This window comes from Branchiostoma belcheri, unplaced genomic scaffold (genome assembly GCF_001625305.1).
Source record: "Branchiostoma belcheri isolate BF01 breed outbred unplaced genomic scaffold, Haploidv18h27 scaffold16, whole genome shotgun sequence".
NCBI classification, from domain to species: domain Eukaryota; kingdom Metazoa; phylum Chordata; class Leptocardii; order Amphioxiformes; family Branchiostomatidae; genus Branchiostoma; species Branchiostoma belcheri.
In genome coordinates this window covers 2,730,247-2,751,525 of record NW_017803046.1, presented here as the reverse complement: position 1 = coordinate 2,751,525, position 21,279 = coordinate 2,730,247, and the positions used below count along the sequence as shown (strand labels likewise).

The 21,279-nt window shown below is 39.6% G+C and overlaps 1 protein-coding gene across 1 annotated transcript in view; it reads right to left on the bottom strand.

Moving 5' to 3' along the window:
- Positions 1-1,121: 1,121 nt before the first annotated feature.
- The window catches only part of LOC109466107 (patatin-like phospholipase domain-containing protein 7), a 28,185-nt gene continuing 8,027 nt past the window's right edge, over positions 1,122-21,279 (bottom strand). Inside the window, exons 14-42 of the mRNA XM_019763735.1 lie at positions 20,649-20,799; positions 20,217-20,294; positions 17,907-18,058; positions 17,309-17,344; positions 17,002-17,043; positions 16,362-16,529; positions 15,567-15,716; positions 14,997-15,133; positions 14,550-14,681; positions 14,118-14,241; positions 13,601-13,714; positions 13,193-13,280; positions 12,448-12,492; positions 11,519-11,644; positions 11,216-11,279; positions 10,787-10,955; positions 10,075-10,257; positions 9,580-9,698; positions 9,011-9,167; positions 8,598-8,661; positions 7,564-7,616; positions 6,677-6,746; positions 5,178-5,294; positions 3,905-4,053; positions 3,505-3,617; positions 2,982-3,126; positions 2,463-2,559; positions 1,937-2,079; positions 1,122-1,388 (exon numbers count right to left, since the gene is read on the bottom strand). Of these exons, the coding sequence (XP_019619294.1) occupies positions 1,272-1,388; positions 1,937-2,079; positions 2,463-2,559; positions 2,982-3,126; positions 3,505-3,617; positions 3,905-4,053; positions 5,178-5,294; positions 6,677-6,746; positions 7,564-7,616; positions 8,598-8,661; positions 9,011-9,167; positions 9,580-9,698; positions 10,075-10,257; positions 10,787-10,955; positions 11,216-11,279; positions 11,519-11,644; positions 12,448-12,492; positions 13,193-13,280; positions 13,601-13,714; positions 14,118-14,241; positions 14,550-14,681; positions 14,997-15,133; positions 15,567-15,716; positions 16,362-16,529; positions 17,002-17,043; positions 17,309-17,344; positions 17,907-18,058; positions 20,217-20,294; positions 20,649-20,799 (3,303 nt within the window). The 3' untranslated portion in view covers positions 1,122-1,271. The remainder of the gene's footprint in view (positions 1,389-1,936; positions 2,080-2,462; positions 2,560-2,981; positions 3,127-3,504; positions 3,618-3,904; positions 4,054-5,177; positions 5,295-6,676; positions 6,747-7,563; positions 7,617-8,597; positions 8,662-9,010; positions 9,168-9,579; positions 9,699-10,074; positions 10,258-10,786; positions 10,956-11,215; positions 11,280-11,518; positions 11,645-12,447; positions 12,493-13,192; positions 13,281-13,600; positions 13,715-14,117; positions 14,242-14,549; positions 14,682-14,996; positions 15,134-15,566; positions 15,717-16,361; positions 16,530-17,001; positions 17,044-17,308; positions 17,345-17,906; positions 18,059-20,216; positions 20,295-20,648; positions 20,800-21,279) is intronic.

Genomic DNA, 21,279 nt, shown 5'->3' with positions numbered 1-21,279 from the left:
CCTACAACTACAAAATATCAATCCAATTGAGAAACACTACAATTACATGTATGATAGCAGCTATGTAGCCACTGCAAGGATATAGCAAAATACAGATGCATCATCTGCTTGTCTCCCATCATGCTGCAATACAAATCTGCACCTTAAACATGGAGCCAAGAGGCTACAGTGTTCCCATGTGATGTGCAGATTAGGGTTCAGAAAATGATGATGGGATTTGAACCTACAACCTTGTGATCCAGAGGCAGGGATGCTAGTAACTAAAAGTAGTAGTAAAACCACTACACAGCACAGGAAATGGTTGAACTCAAAAAGTTCATTCATACATGTATGCCATCATGGCCATCATCTCTGAAAAGTAGGATTTAGAAAATTACCAGCTTATTGCAGGCATTAATTACAAGGCCTACATTAATACAATATAATATTAATAGGATGTTATCATCATACCTGTAATCATTTTCATGGCTAAACAATATATGAGAAGATAAATACTCTGTTGAAATAAATCTCTGTACAACAACTTTCCCAAACCACACAAAAAATGTTAAATAATACTAAAAAAGGAAACTAAAACACAGCAAACCTACAGCAACTGTCTAAAAACAAATAAATAACAAACCAAAAGAGAAAGCAAAGAATTCAAACCAATTCATTTTGAGAGACAAGAAAATCCAATCCAATCAATATGGCTAATCACTCTCCAATTAAAAGCTCTTTTCTCAACACTGTCAATTAGCAAGGAATGGCAAACTTTCCATAACTTATATGTAATGATTAGCTATGACAACATATACATGTATACACAATATGCTTGCTAAGTCGTTTACTTTGAGCCTCTTGTTCTTAACTAATGGCTTGGATAGTATTATTCTTTCAATTATAATTGTAATTTGAGAGCTGTCAATATTAAATCACAAATTGCTAGGTTATCAAGCAGCATTAGGCAACAAGTTGGAATAGCACGGAAATAACAGAAGAAGCTACTGTAACTGTATTAAGTCACAACTTCTTAAATATAATATGTATTGATCAACAATTACTGGCCCTGCATTAGTGATACATGTGTATCCTGTACTCTTCTGGCAGTTTTAACTTGAGCATTAGGAACACTCTATGTTTTCTGGTTATCACATAAAAGGTTAACATTTTGTGATCACCTACCACACCTGTACACAACAATATGGCTACTGAAAGGCAAGTTGAGAGGCATCCCTGTTGTCATGGTGATGATGACATCACTTCCTGTTCCAATGGTACGACTTCCTGTTTCAAGTCTCCTCCTCCTCTGCACTCTCCCTGAGCTCAGCGTGGCTGTGTCTCTGTCTCAGTTCTGTCTCCAGCGGCCCCAGGTTGTTCTGTTGGCAAGAGAGGAACGAAAAGTTGCCCTGGGAGGGCCAATAGTCCAGTCAACCCACACTGACAAACAGCACAACAAGCTAGTCTACTGTTAGAAGTGGTTATTTCTAGAGTTAGAACAACAACTACAACTGTTTTGTTACTAAGTTAGAGGATGAAAATATGAATGGGTCGGTTATATATGCTTCTTATACTGTCACGATTCAGAACAATATTATTTGGCCAAATTTTTTTTTCTGGAAGCTTGTTGGGTCTTACAATGTGCAAATATTTTGGTACCATCACATCATCATTAATGTGCAGCAATATCTTGAATGAGGAAAAGGGCAAAATAGTGATGGAAAAAAACAACAACTGCATGCTCTGAGGAAAATAGCAACTGTAGCAGTAGCTATGAGCAATCTACATGTATGTACAATGAGCAAACACTACTGAAAAAGTTTTCCAAGTGAGCGTAAAATGTATACAGTTACAGAAAGATGAGAACACTTTTCGTGTGGTTAGAGAGTTAGTTTATTAAAAGGCAGGCAGCAGGGACAGTGGGATGTTTGACATGTTCCACTGTCAGGGACAGTACCTCGTCTGTAGGAGTACCGCCCTCAGAGATAGCTTCTCTCTTCTTTGGTTCGTCGGAAGCCTCTGCCAGGTTTGGTACAGACGTGGAGACCACCAGCCCACTGTCTGCATCCTCCTCATCCTCATACTCCGAGGAATACTCATCTGTAGGGTGGAAAGACACAATTTGCATCTGGAGCCATAAATTATTTATGCTCATCTATGCTGGTTCAATCATTTTCTTACATTGTCTGATACATGTTCTCACTGAGTGGTCTTGAATAGAAGACTTCAAGATTAGTATTTGAGTGAATTCTCAAACAAAGTACATTCAAATTACTTCAATATTCATTCATGTTATGGCACATACATATACATACCTTATGTATTTCATAGCTTTTTTAACACACTTTATACATACTACATCCAATCCAAATCAAAGAGGAGTAACTTTTCTATTTTCGTAAAAAGAAAATTCCAACAATGGGATCACACATCTCTGTGCACATGTGTTGGTAGATATAACTAGTACATATAGTGTGCTGTACCATCTGATATGGCTGCCTCCCTCTGTGAGATCTGCTGGGGAATCCTGGACACCAGCTCAGCCAGGTCTGTGAAGTAGGCGTTGGACTGGATCCCAGTCTGTGGCAAACGGACAGAGAAGTGAGTTCAGTATTTCTTTCAAACAGCAGATGATCACATGTACACAAATGTATGTACACGCACATGATCCAAACATAAGGAAACATTACTTCCTCTGCAAATATACATGTATCAAATAGTGTTTATTGCATTTATTATCACTACAGATGTTTCAAGTGTCTGTCTGGCACTAGTTATCCTCTGCATTATTTTTTTTTCGCTGAATAAGGATGTCGAATATAGAAAAAGAGGTAGATGCTGTCGTTTGAACCAAATGATGTGGGAAGAACTTTTAGTTTTTTTACTACCTTGTTGATTAGATTAATTACAATTCCTATGTGTGCTATCTACTCAAAAATACTCCTCAATTTCCTTTATATTTCCAGATTCTAAAAAGACCAAAGACTGAAGTTTGTCCTGACCAGTGGATGTCTTGTCTGCTCCTCCACAGGTGGCCGTACCCCGAACACCTCGTCCATGCGCCGCCAGTTAGTGAAGATGGCCACGGCATGGGCGTACCCCACCTCCATGATCTCATCAAACGCACCAAACTGTAATGTCTTGTATCTGTGCAGGGGGAAGGAACCTTAAGTATGCTTTTGTCTGGTTCAAAATAGCTTTTAAATATAACAATTATAATTTGTTTGGTATTACCTTGCTGGTATAACTAAGAAACCCAGCAATTTCCCTTTATAGCATAGGGAGAACCCAACATCCATGTCCTTGGTGCTGATTGGTTCATGTTGACCATGCAATGTCCTTGGTGCTGATCTGCCATCCACTCAAATACAACTACCATTTGGGTATCATCATGGATGTTACAGTTGTCAAACTGATCTTCAGATCATGTCCAAGGGCTAATAACATATTGATACTCAGAACTATATGTTAAGTCTTGAAAAACCTTCATAATTTGATATAAGACAATGGTGGTGATACATGTACCTGTCGATGGGTGGTCTGACATACTCGACGTAGTCACAACACTTGACCTCCTCCATCTGTTTCATACAGGACACATAGGCCAGTCTCTGCTGGATCTCACTCATGTCCAGGACCTGTAAACAAAATGTGGTAAACTCAGTAGGGGCATTATCATTAGATAACTTTAAACACTGTTTAGAGTCACATGTCCGAGGGTTAGGTGTAACAAGTCGTTCGGTATAATGTAGCCAGCTGCTGCTGCGCTGTGTGCCTGCGTAGCTGGTGTGTTATGCCGAAGGGCAGTTATACATGTACTGGCTATATAAATAGATACAGATACTGAATCTAGACAAAGCTTAACATGTAAAAAGAGGTACACAGCTTAATATCCTTATAATGAAAACTCCTTAAACCTCCTTACCCTGATCTTTTCCGTGAAGGGGTTCCACTTCTTATACAGGACCCACCAGCCAGACAGGTAGTCCCCATAGTGGGTCAGGTTACGATCGTCCTGCGAGCCGACATCCACCGCGATCACGAAGTTAGCACCCATGGACTTGGCAACATCGGCTACAGACCACACACAGAGAAAAAAGGCATGTCCACAATAATACAACAAAATCTAAGTGGAAAAACATCTTTTTCAATATATACAAACTGGTTTTGTACTTGAAGCTGGTGAGGATACAGCATCACATATTAAGAGAATAGTGTTTTTTTTTTAAATGTTAAAGGTGTTGATCATGATCTATTCAAACACTTGACAATGATAGTATTCAATTAATAAAACTGTAAATACTGTACTGTAGAATTCATATTAGGCTTTAGCACTACAATTTACAAGGCTAGGATCCAATATTTGTGATACAGAATCAAAATTGTTCAACCTAGAACATGTAGCATGCTTCTATATACAAGTAGACTGCATGCTCTTGTCATGTACTGTAATAACACTTTGAAGTTCTTTTTTCAGCACAATGTCATGAAGGACGTACTGACCTCAGAAATCACAGGATCTGGTGTAAATACAATAGTGGGGTCATATGTGTATTACCACTACTGGACTTACATGTACGATACATAACATTTATATTTAGATTAGACTTTACTTTCTACTTCTTATTTTTATACAGAGTAGTGAGACTTATGCCAGCAATATGGAACATCACACAGATCTCTAGCTGGATGATTCCATGTTGCCTGACGTGTACACTAAATGCCTTACCTGGTAGGTTGTTGACGTAACCCCCATCCAGTAACAAATGGCCATCTTTGGGATCGCAAAGCGGGGGGAGGTACCCCGATAGAGACATGCTGGCCCGAACATAGCGCCACAAGGAACCTATGGCAAAATAACACACATCTCTGTGTCAAAACTACTGGGTCGTTCACGGAGCTGGTCCAATACTGATGGAGCACAGCCTTGCTGGGAAACATGACCTGAAGCTGCCAATAGATGTGTGCAATTTTGGCTCATTTTTGAACTTCCTTCTTTTCTGTCTGTTTCACTGTTATGCCATCAAAATATTCTTGTCGTGCTACTGCAATTAAAAGCTTTGTGTTTTATGCTTTTGCTGCAGTGCATAGAAGACAACACTTCAAACAGGAAGAATTTGGTCATCAGAGTTTGTGAGTTTGCTGTGCTCCACCAGACTGCATTGGAACAGCCCACCACTGCTGTCCCGAGGCAGTACCTGGCAAATTATTCACGTAGCAGCCGTCAACAAGCAAGTGGCCATCGCGAGTATCACACATGGGAGGAAGGTAGGGGTGAAAGGTCATGCTGGCTCGCACATACCGCCACACGTCACCTATAGGAGGGCGAAACAAAACCAGAAAGGTCGACAGCTGGTACCGTGAGAGGCAGGTGACTCAGGGGTTGCCAAGAGAGCTATCCAACGATTGGATACCTTACAAACCAATCAGGAAAGCGGTGATGGTGAACCAATCAGGATCACTTTTTCAAACCCAATGAGGAGTCACCTCACTGAAATTCAAATGAGATGTGAACTGTTCAACATGAACCAATCAAAATCACTATGATCACATAGCTAACCAATAAGAACCATTGTCTCTTTTCTCTTGCTTTTGCTTGTTATGAAATGCAATGAAAGGAGTACTGCTGAATTAACTCTTTGAGATAAAAAGCAAACATCATGGGCATCTTCTTTCATCATATCATCATCACTTCTTTAAATGGCTTAGTCAAGTTCTTATTCTAAAACGGTTACCCCATTTCAGAACAAACTGGTTCGTTTCAAAATGTCAGAATACACAGAAGCTTGGCAACCCTCTGAAAGATGTTAGCAAACAATAGCATGATATACCAGTGCTCAAAATCAACTTATTCACATAATATTGCTAAAATGAATAAAAATTGTTGTACATATTGAATGGTTGTGCATTGTAACATAATCTTCTACAAGTTCAACATGTGCACATATGACCAAAACTTTATGACCCTTAAAGCTAATGCATAGCACTAAAAGGGTTAAAAATGACAGTCATGGTGGCAAACTCTCCCCACCACCTCAAGCTGTTGAAATGTCTGTGGAAGCTGATTTTGAGCACTTGAAAGACAAGAAAGTGTGAGGTGAACAAGGTTGAAGTCACCCTTAGGTGCCTAGTTGTTGAGCACAAGTCTCACACATATGTACAATAGTCAATATAGAATGAGGAACAAGTAAAATGGTGGACTATTTGAATCTCACAGATGTGTTAGGTATAACACTGTCAGCATGGAAGCAAAGTAAAGCAAGAAAGGAAAGGTGACTATAACACCCATAAACTGTAACAAGCAGTTTGAACAGATGACATGTGGGGTATACCGTATAGTCGTTTTAGGCAAACAAAATGTACATGTAACAGTTACCACTCTCTTTCATCCCAGACCCTGGTACTGCAATGAATGAGGTAACAGTGAACGTACACTGTAATTACTATACATGTACATGTACTGTGTGTTGATGTGTGCCTGTGTGTGTGCAGTCTATAGAAAAAACAGGGAACACAGTTTTTCTAGTTGCGAACCTCGAATAACCCTTACTATATCTGCAATTTCTTTTCATACAGTGTAGGTACTTAATGATTTTGACAATTTGAATTACTAGCTTTTTGATAAAAGCCAACTTCCAGAATCTCTGCCAACACAGACTTGTAACAGTTTTTGCACGCATCACTTGAACCATCTTACCATCTGTGTGGATTCTCATCTTGGAAGCCGACACGTCTGTGGTGATGTTAAAGTAAGGGATCCACAGGTCCTGGGGCGCACAAACACACAAACAAAAACAACAGTAAATTCATTGTCATTCACGAACACATGGTTTGAACACATATAAAAAAATATTTAAGTTCTGGTAACAATCTGATAGAGAGCTTTTGAAATCACCAATCAGGGTTTGGAAGAAGTCTATTGAGAAAAAGATTATGTCTTCATTCTTATTATTAATGATATTCCATCTGGGAATAAAAAAGGAAACAAAAAAGATACATGCGATTATTGGAAGGGGAATGAAAAGCAATGAAATCAAGAGATAATTTATTAACAAAACAACTAATCTTATCGTTTATAAAACTACCTTCGTACATATGTATTTTGCCTTAATCTGTTACTGGTATTATTGAAGCCATCATCATCATCATTGCTTATAATTGAGTATCATAAATTGGTCAGAGGCAGATCATACAAAAGGCATTGTATTAAAATTTTACAGGATGACAATGTTGCTATGAACGGAACTGAAAGCATTGGTCATGCTGCAAGCAAAAGAAGTGTTACTTCAACAGTTACTGTAACACTTTATCTCTCTCGATCAGATGCAAGCAAAAAGATCACATAAAGATCACAAACAAGGCTTCAATGATAAGCTGGTGCATATAACAGATAAATCAAAATTAAATTAAATTAATGCTGGAACAAGCATATTCCAAAACATATTCCCACCTTGATGGAATGAGAATGAAAAAGATATACAACAACTTAAGATTAACATAAAAATTAACGATGATCAGACAGGATCAGACAGGATGACTGAACAGTTCACCTCAGCTAAACAAACAAGGTTGCAACAAAAATACCTCAATCTGTTTGTCTCCGAAGACACCCTCTATACCCTTATTGAAGGCACCACCTGTTCAGTTGCAGTGAGATGTCACAAGTTAACACCAGTGCAGTGCTCATACATTCACCTCAAGCAGTGTGGATGTCAATTCTGGGCTCCATACAGAATGTACCATAGACTTTGATGCTATGATCTTCAGTAAATGTAATGCTGTTTTCAGTACTTGTTTGTTTTCAGTCCTTATAGACAGTAAAATTTTAGAATGCTATAAGGGCTGCATGGAGCCTGAGAATTTTCAGCCCAAAAGCTCTTGCCACAACCTGTACCACTAGTTCTGAGCCCTATTTCATAGAGAACAATGTGGTCTACATAAAGGGTTTGGAAATGAGGAATTCCAGAGTTGGACGATTTCTTTCAAAATAAAGGGATTAACATGATGAGTGACTCAGTTTTAGTGGTACTTGTTGTGATTTTTCACACGGTAGCTCTTGTATTTTTTACCTCAATTTGTTTGTCCACCAAGGCCTCTTCTATATCCCTGTTGAAATTGTAGCCTATCGAAACAAACATCTGATTTCCACATGGGTATTACATATATACCATGAGTGACACCATACACCAAAGTAAGTTGAATGCCAGTAATCAGCTAGGTTTGAGTATGTCAGTGCCTTCCTTTTGTTATTATTTTTTCAAAGAATGCTACATTTGTATCTATAGTGTTAGTATGCTGACAAAGGTATGACTTATTACATTATTTATGTTATAGTCTACAGTACAAGACCACACTGAATGTACAAACAATGTAGCCAAAGCATTGCTGCCTCAGTATGGAACAGTTACAACTAAAACTGGATACTCAACCACAAAAAAAAGCAAAAAAGCTGACTGCTTGCTTACATTGACTGCTGCATATCTCTTTATTAGAACATGCCCTATTCACGTTTAGTTCAGACATCAACTACTGATATATTAAATGTTCAATTCTGAAGCTTTCAGCTAAGATACAAAAAGTCATCAACATAATATTCCAGAAGAATCTGTGCTACTTGCCAGAGAACATGGAGGTGACAGGGTACGTCAGGTCGACAAGCTTCTTCCAGATGGACGTCATGTTCTGGACAAAGGTGAAGAAGGAAGCATTTTCAAGTGAGCTCAATCTTTCTTTAGATTACAGTTAAAACTGCACAAGAAGACCACTCAGGAGACCGATTAAAAAACCTCTGGTCTATACAATGTATGGAAGGTAGTTACAATACATGTAGACATGATTTGTTAATGCTTGTGTCAATGGGTGAAATTATCTATTAAGGGACCACCAAAAAGTGTCCATGCTATAGCCAGGCGGTCCTTAATATGTACATGTAAAGGTACACAATTTGTTGCCACTTCTACAGGTATATTTTAGGATATCATGACCTAAACACACTGGAATTTTACAACCTAAAGTATAATTCTCCACTTACAGAGAAGAATCCCCTGGCCCTGTCTGAGACTGCACGCCAGTTCCTCTCCTCTGCCCAAAGAGCGCCCATCAGGGCCCCGATACTGGTGCCCCCGATGATGTCCACAGGGATGCCCTGTTCCTGTAGAACTCGCATCACTCCAATATGGGAAGCACCTCTGTAGGAAACACAGTGTACAGCCTCAGTTACTAAAGCAGCCATTTCATGGTCACAGGATTCCATTAAGATAAAAATCAACCTTAATGCAGGTAAGAGTTAAAGTTAAGGCCCTTCCCACACCAGAAGGTACATATGGTGGTGCCCATCTCCATTTCTGTAGCCCTTGGACCACACAAGTTTTCTGCAACCACTACAGCAGGGGGCTAGTCCAATGGTAGTGGTGTGTATGTTTGACTCCCAATCTCTTTCCAAAATGCTGAGTGCTAAGCAGAGAAAGCAGTATGCACCATTTTTTAAGTCTTTGCTATGACTAGGACAGAGTTCATACTCATGCCCTACTGACTGCAAGGCGAACACTCTACGTACTGGCACCAATTCACTGTAGGATCATAAATACAGTAGATGAGTACCTTGCTCCGCCTCCCCCCAGCACCAAGGCCACAGATGTCCCCGTCAGGAAACGTGCCAGGCGGGAGAAGTCTGAGTGACGATCAGGGTCCTTCTCAAACATCTTCTCATACATCTCCATCTGGGAATGGGTTTAACACATCATATGCTGTGTATCTTCCTTATCCCAAAAAGGCTAAGAACTATATTACTGTCAAGTTTGCAAAGCCTAGACATGCAGGAAATATATACAAATGCTGTGTACTTTGTATGTCATTTCTCGCAGGCATCACAGTTAGTTATATGTGCGAGCCATTTTGCTTGAAAGACTCTGGATAGGGTAGTTTTTTTATGGTTACAAAGGAGATGTTTTAAATAAAAGGATGAAGGGCTGAACTTGACTCCAGGTCACAATGGAGCAGAGTTCCCAAAAACTTCTTGGCTGTCTTCTGTTCTTTTAAGTTCTCAATCGCTGAGGATTTGCTCTCGGGATTCTATCATTCGACACAAAATCTTACCACTTTCTTGGGGTTTTTGCGTGTGAATATCCTCTTGGGGCAGCTGATGTGGTGGTGGGAGGAGATCCAGCTGCGAGCATTCAGCCAATCAGCAGTGCCGATGGGAGACACCACGTCCTCCTTGTGCAGCAGCACCAGTTCCTTCTGAGCACGCACAGCCATCGCATCCATCTGACTCTCCAGCTGTACAGGTGGAATAGATGCCACAGAAAATATTAAAGTTAGACATCCAATGCAATTTCACTGTAGCAGTAAAACCACAAAAAAACACGAAATCTGTTTACTGCCATTTCTAAGCACATTCTGTCATCATTTCAGACTTGACGCATTTGAAATAGCCCCAAAACAAGCTACGTAAGGCATCTCTTTTTTTTATACCATCCATGGCCATAAATAGCTAAAACCAGCCGATACAAAAACAAAGCAACTGTATTCCATAATTGACATTGCATTTTTGCCTTGCAGGTATGGATTGGGATAGGATTGATTTAACTGGGTTTTTTTACAACATTAAAAGACTGAACAGAAAATTGACTTTGAAACTCAAGATTTTGCTGCTTTGTACTGTAATTGCATTGGATGCCTTTTTATTTAAACTTTACATTTAAGCCCAGTGAAGTATATGTTTGGATACCAATTTTCTATTGGTTATGGGGTTAGGCAGCAGGGAGAAGCAGGAAGAAGTCTTGTCTCCCATGATTGAGTCTCTCACTTCACTGACAGTTGGTTCCTTGTCTCCTATAGCCACGATGAGGATACAGTCAGCCTGCCTGATACAGCGCTGTGTCCATGCTGTCATCCTGGGGTCAGCCTGGTACAGCACGATCCTGTGGATGTCCTCCTGCTGTCCCAGCCAGCTGGACAGCCGGAACTCCTGTACACTGGGGGCCGTACAGTTCAACTAAACATTAGCAACATAACTGAACAACAGCTTCACATTAAAGATTTCATTTTTGCATGCTTCAACATATTAATGAACAGTAGTGGTCATACTGTGAGCAACCTTCATGGATCTAAAATTTCATACAATATATTACATGGAATATGGATGGACTAAACAGTTTGGGAGCAAAATTAAAATCAGTAGTAGTCTAATTCCAGTAGTCTAAGGATTTTGGAGGTTATTGTGTTGTACATGTACCTGTCAAATGCAGAGACTCCAAGTCTTGTCTTGATAATATCACTGGTTAGTCTCAGAGTTGAGCCTGTAAAATGAGGAGAGCATGAAAATACATGTAAGCCCCTTTAGAACTAGAAACATTTACCTAACCTATGGTAATCTGGTGACAAGATTGAACATCCTTTTACGTGTATTTTACTGTAACATTCATTACTCTTTCACCTTCACAAGGATGTGAAGTCTTAGATCTATACTTAATTAACATGTCTTTAAAGAGACAGGACCCAATAGCCTAAATTTCTAACACACAATAGTTGTCTGTACCTATTGCTGTAAGAGAGTGGTACATCTCCAGGGAGAAGGTGGTGAGTGGAACATCCTCAGAGGCAGGCAGCAGGGCCACGGTGGTCAGGTTAGCATTGGCCATGTGACAGGTCACACTCGGGGTGTCTACAGGGAAACCAGCACATCATTGGTACTTGTCTGATTCAGACAGAGTTTTGGTCACTTCATTCAAGGCACCTTTGTCACGTATTTATAGTTGAATACATTAAAATAGTACAAGAAGAAAGCATAGATGATCTTTTGCTTTGCTGTTTATAAGGATCAATATTCAACTGTCAAGTGCACAGCTAAAAACATGTTCATATAGCTCAGATTACTGTACAGAAGGCTAGATTTGCAGTGGTTTCTCATACTAAGCAGTGTTCTGTGGAAGAGAAATTTTAAATCAGGAACATGGAAGAAGTGAACAACAAAAGATCAAAGATTAAGAAACAGGATGAGGGAGGTTCCTTGGAAACATGCATTCTGAAACAGGCTTTGTTATGAATATGATATCATAACTAGTCTAAGAGTAGTTGTTGTCATTACTTTAATGAAACAAACTTTAGGAAATAGTTAAACATAACACAAATTTCAATATTGTGGAACAAGACAACATTTCTAATGTAACATTGAACAGTCAAACTGTACAACATGACTGAAGAGAAGCAGATATAATTTTTTCCTTCACCCATAAACAGATTTTGTTACATATATGTTCAAATGTAAAAACACTAGTAACTACATTACACTGTAAGCTGCTTCAACCTTCATCTTAATCTTGATAGATTGATGTACAACAGGAGGATATTGCAGTGGAGAAGATGACACCATTAATGCATGCATTCTATGAATTATACAGAAGTTAAGAGCTCCTAGCCCATGAGAACTAAAAGTATGAACACCCTGAACGTGGGATCATACAGTACCCCAGGAGTGCTGACGTGGGAGGTAGGCTGGGTTCATCATGCTGGCTGTTCACACCAGAAAAAAAAACAAAAAAAGCAACAAACATGCAGCACATGACGACACAAACACTGTCTAATTCTACATGCAGCAATGCAAGCTGAAAATAGCATTTTTTCTTTGTGAATCAGTTGAAAAATTGGAAGAAAATTATGTATTTTCCTTATAATTTTGGGGGCATGAAATGCATCTTAATCAATGTTCTGAAAATATTGCACGCAGCCTTTGATTCAAAGCAAGTGTATCTATATCATATTAACTTATATGTGTTATCAGCTGAAAGCAAACCTTGTGTTTACACAAAGAATATTTGCACTCTTTCATGCCACATGCTTATGCTATACAACAAACACAAATCTAAACACAAAGCTTGCAGTAACAAAAATCAATATAGCAACAGTGCAACAAGCATTTTCTAGCCACAGACATGCAAGTCTTTAACATTGATGCAGAAACTTTGTGTGATGTATCATGGTATACAGGTACAATTTACATGTACATTGTACAAAATGTACCTGGCTAGAATCCTAAATGAGGTTTAACAACAAGGACTTTTCGGTATTTTGAATTTTGAGAAGACTCCACACACAAACCTTAATCATTCGACATTATGATAGCACTGTGACCGTCTTTTCATCAAATCTACCCATTACAGTGTGTCTGGAGTTACAGAGTATTTTTGAAAGCCATCCTTGTGCATGTTCTTACCTGGAATGTCGAGAAGAGGTGTCTGTGGTCTCTGCTGCATGTGGCCCAGGATACGCTGACCCAGCAGGTGGATCAGACGTGTCACAACCTAGAAAAAACACAAACATGTCACTCTCAAACAGTAGGATTCAAAACACATCACTTGATGTACTATAGCTGTCTGTATAATGTTCAGTCTGCGATAATCATGTATAGGTAAGGTACCATGTAGTTGCTACGTAGCCTACTTGCAACATCCGCCATAATGAAACCTATTACATATGCTAGTTATGAAATTGTGTTACACCCTGGTCTCAAAACAGTTACTGTAAGTATCAAAAGAGATATTTAGTAGCACACCTACTTTACACCTCACACAAAAATGATAAGACACAAAGAGGATATCTCTGAGTCTTATCTTAGACTGACCTGCGGATGTTTTCTCTTGATGGTGTCCAGCAGCCCAGCAGGCATCTTGGCCAGCTCCGTGTCTCGGATAGCGTGCACGGTGGAGGCTCGAGGGGACTGGGTCAGGGTCTCAACCTGAACAACACATGTCATCCAATACATCATCTTCAATACTACTACATGTAAGAGATATGCTAAACTCTTTCTTGCTGGAAGCAATCAAAAGTGCTTACTTTGATATAGTCTGAAAACATTGATGATATCTTTCAATCTGACCTAAAATCTGGTTTGAAGTAAAACATAGTTACTGTATTTATCAGAAAAAAATATACCATAATTAAAAGGAAACAAGTCAATTTGAAGACTCAACTGCAAAGTAAGACGTAAAACATTATGTATATAGCTTTAAAAATCAATTAGTATTCAAAAAGATTATTTTATGTACGGTAACAGCTGTTGCAAGGAGTGATAAACAAAGACTTTTACCTTTACTAATTTAATAGCTATATGAGGATGACTGGATGAAAATTTGCCTCACCACTCCGACGATTTCCCCCCTGCCGTACTCTCCCATCAGCTGTTTCCTGCCGTTAGCGAGGGTGTGGACGGACCGCAGACGTCCGTTCAGCACAACATACGTGGAGTCTGACGGGTCCCCTTGTCTGCAGAGAACACAACTTCCACTTAGCCTCTATTTAATAATTATTAGTAACCACAAATACATGAAGGTCAATCATAATGTATTGCTCTATCTCAACCTAAGAATGTTGATAACCTACATGTTCATGTACAAGGAAAGGAAAAAAAGTTAACATTAAAAATCTTTGATTTGTCTTTTTAAAAGAAGAAGCTATGAGGAATTTCATAAGCCTGAGCTTTAGTTCTGCATTTATCAAAAATAGCTTACAACATGTACTTTTATTTTGACTTTCTGTAGATAAAGCTATTAAGAGAGGGTGTCTTTACAGACCTGTAGAGCGCCCTGCCTGCATCTATGAGCATCCAGTCCAGGGCAAAGTCAATCTGGCGTACAAACGGGGACATCCTGCTCACAAAGGCGTGGGCAACGTTCAACACCACGTGGGGACAGTCCCGCATTATACTGTAATTACAAACAGTGAATAAAACATCATTGTGGTCTGTATTGTTCAAGCAGCCAACCCTGACTTAGTGAAAAAAAACAGCACTGATGATTTGTACAGCATATCTAAGACTGTACTTTAAATCAACTGATTAATCTTTAACTAAGTGACTGTATATCTATTCTGTGAAGTTATTAATCATCTATCAACTGATCAAATGGCATGATCATTGTCATGAATAAACAGTAATAGAACAGAAACTTAATGACAAAGCATGCATTAGACTCTAATGCATGGAGATTCATAGATGGTAAAAAAACGTTAAGAAAACTTACCTGTAGAAGTTGGACTTAGTGATGGCAACCACCCTGCTGTCCTGTTTGGCCTTGACACTGAAGAAGGAGGGCTCTCCTGTCAGTGTGGCTAACACTCCCACCAACTCACCGGAATGGGACACTATCAACACTGTCTCCTACATGGTGGATAAATAGCAGAATTTTTAAGAGAATAATATTGCACCTGTAAGTTATGAAACAGTCATGCCATCAAATATCAGAGTTATCAACCAAGAATTGAGGTGTTCAAAAACTTGTATTTTCCAAGAACTACAGTAACTGTATTGTAGAGTGGAACTCATTGCCACCAAGCACAGTTAGGACATCATCACTAGAATTTGCTTTCTAGTAGTACTAGAAAGCTTTAAACAACTCCTGCAATCAAATGTGCAAAGATTGAATGTAACAGGTCATTCGGTGTAATATACAGGTAGCTAGCTGCTGCCGCGCCACGCGCCTGCGAAGCTGGTGTGTTACGCCAAAGGGCAGTTATACTGGCTATACCGATACAGATCTGCTGGAAAACAGCACAGAGTCTGTGCCACAGGCAGAGTATTACTACTAACTGACCTCCTCCTCTGGGTCCACAGTTTTCTGACAGACCAGGAGTGTTCCTGTGGCAACAAAGAACAGACTGGAGTCCTGGTCTCCCTGGTGTACCAGGTACTGTCCTGCACGGTAATGTTCCAGGGTCAGTCTGCCTCGCAACAGGGTCTCCTCCTGGGGGAAACGACAGAAATAGTGGGGTCGTGTGGCATAAATGGTAGAGTGAAAGCTCAGAACCAAGAGGTTCCGGGTTCAAATCCTACCCAATGTCACCGATCTAGTGCCCTTGGGAAAGGCACTTTACACGACTTTCTTCACTTCACTCAGGTGGAAGTGAGTACCTAGCTTTCGCTAGAGACGTCCCTTGGATAGGACGTTACATGGAGGTCCCATGTTTGGGGAGACCCACACCCCATGCACGTTAAAAGAACCCATCGCACTTATCAAAAAGAGCAGGGGTTCTTCCCGGTGTGAGTGGTTGAAGAAATTCAGAAACTCAAGACATTTACTCAGTCTTTCTTGTTTGTATGATATATTAATACATAAGCAAGAAAGCACATAAATTTATTATTCTTGATAACCAATGAGTAAACGAATTGGCCAAACAGCCAAGTAGTTTGGAAGATACATTTGCCTGCTCATGTTTGCGCAGCATTTTTTTAGAAGAGTATTTCTAACAGTAACAGAAGAAGAAAAGTCAAGCAATGGTATATCATATGTACAGCACTTAGATCCATGCCAAACCTAAGCAAGGGTGTCCAGCTAGCAATGCCTTGGCTATTCACTTTTAGGAAACTGAAGTCAAGAAAGTGTCCTTACATCTAAGCCGAACAATTTGGCCAAGTCTTCCGTTGCTGCATCCAAGACCTCGTCATCCTCCGTCCACTGTTGGTACTTGGAGAGGACGTCTGCCTCCGAGCTCTCCTGGCGGTCAAAGAACGTCGCCCCGTGGAGAAAACTGTCATCATGGCTGGTGTGGCGGTGCCTCTGTACAGGATACAGAATAACAATAAGTTTTGTACGTGAACATGTTGAATGTATAAGGCCTAGGAAAAAAATGTTGTGTTTTCTGTTTCAGTCTTGTTTTCAATGTAAATGTTGGAAAATCGATTGTACATGTACAACGTTTCATCACTCATGTGTCAGATCATGGAGCTAAAAATTGGTCAATCAGCTGAATAATTTATGTCCACCCCTCCCCCCCCCCCCAAAAAAAAAAGGTAGGGTAGGTCGGGATTCAGGAAACAGGAAACACAACATTTTTTCTCCTAGGCCTAACCTTACTTCTATTTCTGTTTGAACTCGAAGGTCCCTTTCCTTGGCACTGCTAAAAGAATTTTCATCAAGTTCAGCACTCCTTAAATCCTTTATTGTTTAGGATCTTTCCTATCTAACCATTGTTTGCACCACCAACAACACTACCACCTCTCCCATCACCATTGACACACCATAAACTCACGTTATCCTTTACCAGAGGACTGGTTTGTGCAGAATGTGAACTCTGAAACATGGAGGGATTATTTCAACTTTCATAGATAAAGTGCAGCGACACAACAAAATGTATATCTACCGGTAGAACAACCCTAATTTCAAAGCATATATACATTCAATGTAGCTCCATTATCATATACTATGCCTATACAGTCGAGGGCCTGGGGTCAATGTACAAGTAATAAATTTAGGATGTTGCAAGGGACAACAGGCAGGCACCAGAATCCCTTTGTCACCATGTTCACCACTAGTACTACATGTATGTTAAAACTCACATGGCGTACTATAATTCTAGGTCTGCCTTCCCCACTCTGTAAAGAAATTGATATGTCAAGAGGAAAGAGTACTTTGGAATTAAATTTTGCCTGCAAGTTAAATCCCATCACTACCACAACAACCTGATTTCACCTCAATAAGCTTGATAAACAAATTAGTGCACAAACTTTTACAGAACTATGACTGCTACATGTGCATGCAAAGCAATAGGCTATTCTTACAATACTCAATGGCAACATTTTCAGTTTTAGTTCTACGAGTTTCATCCAACTTATATTTATTTGTTCTGAAGTCTTGGTTTGATTTGCTTCTATGCTATCATGTATTACCATTCTCTCTCTAACCCCCTTAAAATACAGAACTGGTAGCCAAACGGATACTTCAGTGTGCTTAAGGTTACCCACTTGACACAATACTGGGTCAGTCTACTCAGAGGAAGACCAGAGTGACTGGTGAAAAGCTCTAGGTGAGAGAACTTTTTTGTGTTGGATCAAATTTTAAAGGTTTAACTCTAAACATGTAACTACCGAACACAGATGAACTTTCATGATAGCACAATGCACCAGATTTTCTGTAATGTTGAAAACAAAGCCTTACGTGTCTCCTGGCCACTGGAGGAGTGCCGACGTAGCCCATCACCCTGGCTCTGTCACAGGCCGTGTCGAAGTCTGAGGGACCTGACTCTGCACCGCTCCCCTCACTGTCCACTGACATGCCCCGGAAACTTGACAGACGCGAAATACGCGCACCTAGGGGAGGACATACATGTATTATAGACCTATGGTGAAAATGCATTCTTTTCAACACAAGGAAAGCTGTGGTGCAACAATCATAACCTTAACAGCAAAATAGGAAAAACAATTGCCAATGTGCATATTGCATATTAATATTTCCTGGATAATTGCTGGATATTGCAGAGAAAAAAACAGCATTAAATATTATTGTCTTCTGAGGGTGACACCAGAGGAAAAGTCAAAGCAAGGATCGATGTCCATTCTCCATATGGCTTTCTCACATCTTTTCCTAAAGAAACTTAAAAAAGAAAACATGTAAATCATTCAAAAAAAATTTGATAGAGGGAACATTTAAGCACTCCATCAAGTTGCCATGCCTGAAAAAATTATACAACCAAAAAAATCAAGGTAATTCTCATACTTTCCAAATAAACTTCTGTACCTACATCATGTTTAAGTCTTTCCTAACATCAAACTTAAAGAATGCTGACACTAGTACTACGCTATCATAACAATATCACACTGCTCTTCTCTCCAATGCCATAGATCATAGCATTCTGGAAATTGCTAGCACTGAGCAGCAATTTGCACCCCACACAACACATGTACATTTCTGTAAAAATTAAAGGTCAGTGACGGGACGGGTTCATGTGTACTGATCAACATGCAGTAACTCATTATTACTGTGTAGGAGAAAGTCAGAAGATGTACCATATGTACATGTATTGTATACCTTCTGTATTGGATGAAGCGAGAAGAAGGGCAGGTTGAAGAGCAGATCCTACGTGTGAGCAAGCAGGGAGAATAGGGCAGCAAACAGGTCAGTATGGAACAAGCAGGGACACTTTGGGTACCAAGTCTACAACTACATGTACATGCTATGTGTCTAGTGTGAAATTCATGCATGCAAGTCTTTCATGCAATTTCAGACTCAGAGTACAAGTAAAACATTCAACAAATGATTACTGAATGTGATTAATTGTGCCAGTCATAGGATGGTACATGTAATAGGAGTCAATAAGGAACTTATATGTACAAGTAGCATGCAGTTTATCAGTATACTAGTACTGTAGTTAATATGTTTGCAATTGAAAGGGCCGTGCCATCAATGACAAAAGGATGAATTGATGGGGAGTTTTAACTAAGAGAACAAAGAAGAATATAAGTTCTCATTTAAAGTATATGCTTCAGTGTTTACCCTGAGACAAGAAACACTGAGGTTCATGTACACAATGTATGGAGGACTATTCCTGTTGTTGGCCTGTGAGGCTCTTCATGTATACCAAGAGGCAAACAAATAAAGAATCCTCCCCAGTTATACTACAAGTACAAGGGCAGCCCTTGATAATGAAAGGAGCTACAATCTGGTGAGAGCATACCTAAGCTCATGGCACGTCGGCGGCGCTCCTTGACTGGAGATGGGGGAATATGGCAGTGAGGGGCTATGAGTAACCTTAACTGTTATGTACAATGTACATTTGTACATACTGGGTTCCTAACTACACAACCAAAGGGATTTTATCTTCAATAACTTTTCAGAACTGATACTTTCCTCAAGGCATAATGAACTCTTCTACCCTTCCCTTGCATATGTAGTCTAGATGAATTCCCCAGTATGATGAACCTCTTACATACTGAACATACCGGTAGCATCTGTCTTCTCTGTCACAACCAGTGGAAGAGTAGCTTTTCAATGAGCCAAACTGGCCTGAGATCACTTTTAATAATCACTTCTTTTCCATATTGTGGGCTTGTAAGATAAAACCCATTTTGATTGTGTGGCCAAAAACCCAGTAAATGTTGATTAACCAACCTGATGACAGTACATACTGCATATAGTTGCATCACAATAGTATAACCATAACTCTGTTGAGTCAACATTCAATAACACATGTATCTCATCTATTGACACATTTCTGTACCAAGAAAGGATTGACAACAGCAATTTGGGGGAAAAGAAAAGGAGGGAGATAGAGGAAAAGAAGAAAGGTTTGATAAAAAACAACACTGACTGCACAAAGTACTTCAAGAACTGGGGAAAAGAAAACAAAACTGACTTGAACTAGAAGACAGGGTAAGACGTAGCTTAAAGCATCTGGAAGAAGTGACAGAAGAGAAGACAGTTAGGAGAAGGAACACTTGGGTTGATCTGATGGAGGGAAAAAATTCATACCAGGCACATCCAACTGGGCAGTGGCACGGGACGGCCGACTGGTCTTCGCTGAAATCTGTTCACTGTCACTCCAGGAGGCTGGTAAGGAAACACTGAGGATTAGTGCACATTGTAGAGTCTACTATAGATCATATGTACACATTTCCAGCTCTAAAATCATATATGCACCAAACTGTAACATAAAATGATCAGTTGGACTAGAGTTGAACAATTCTGTGCAATTCTTGTTCTAGCACTGTAGTGCTAAATAGCACCTCCACCTATACAACGTAAATGATGACTAAAAAGCTGAACCAAAACTTGTGATACAGTACGAAATTCTGACATTTAAAAAGAAAAAGTATGATTTCCAACAAAACTTTGGGATAATAAAGCAATCATAACCTGCCTATCTTTATAATTAGAAATTAAGGAATACAGAATGTAACATACGTGCAGCATCTTCAAAGTTGACAGATCTGATGACCTTCTCTGTAGAACTCCCTACAGAAGTGGCGCTGGCTTTCTTAGGAGACTTGGGCTGTCCAGTGGTGTGGGAGGGGTGGTGGTGATGATGGTGGTGGTGGTGATGCTGGTGTAGGGACTGTAAGAGAACATTTTACAAGGCTTAGCACTGCACTAACAAAATTAGAATCAGATATATATGTATTTTTTAATGAGTGAGAGAGTGAGCGTGTTGGGTTTGTAACTTCCAAGTGGAAACATATAACGTTTTGTATCAAATTCATCTGTCTCAAACAACAATGAAAAGGGAAAATTACACTTCTTTGAAGGCTTAGCATTTCAGATATCATGAAATACAGTCAATGCTGTAACTCGTATTGAAACAGATTGTATGAAAAAAACAAAATTATAGGAAACTAGAGGTCGGAGATCTCATGTCTTCGTCAGAGGTACATCGTTCTAGAGAAATTAACATGCGTATTCTTCAATCTTTTTAATAATCAATTTGGTCTAAAGAACAAAAGAATCTCTGTACTATTTTTATGGTACAGAACACCCTGAAACGGTTTGCCGCAGATTATACAGATGCGTCGTCACCCGTGTTAGCCCCCCCCCCCCT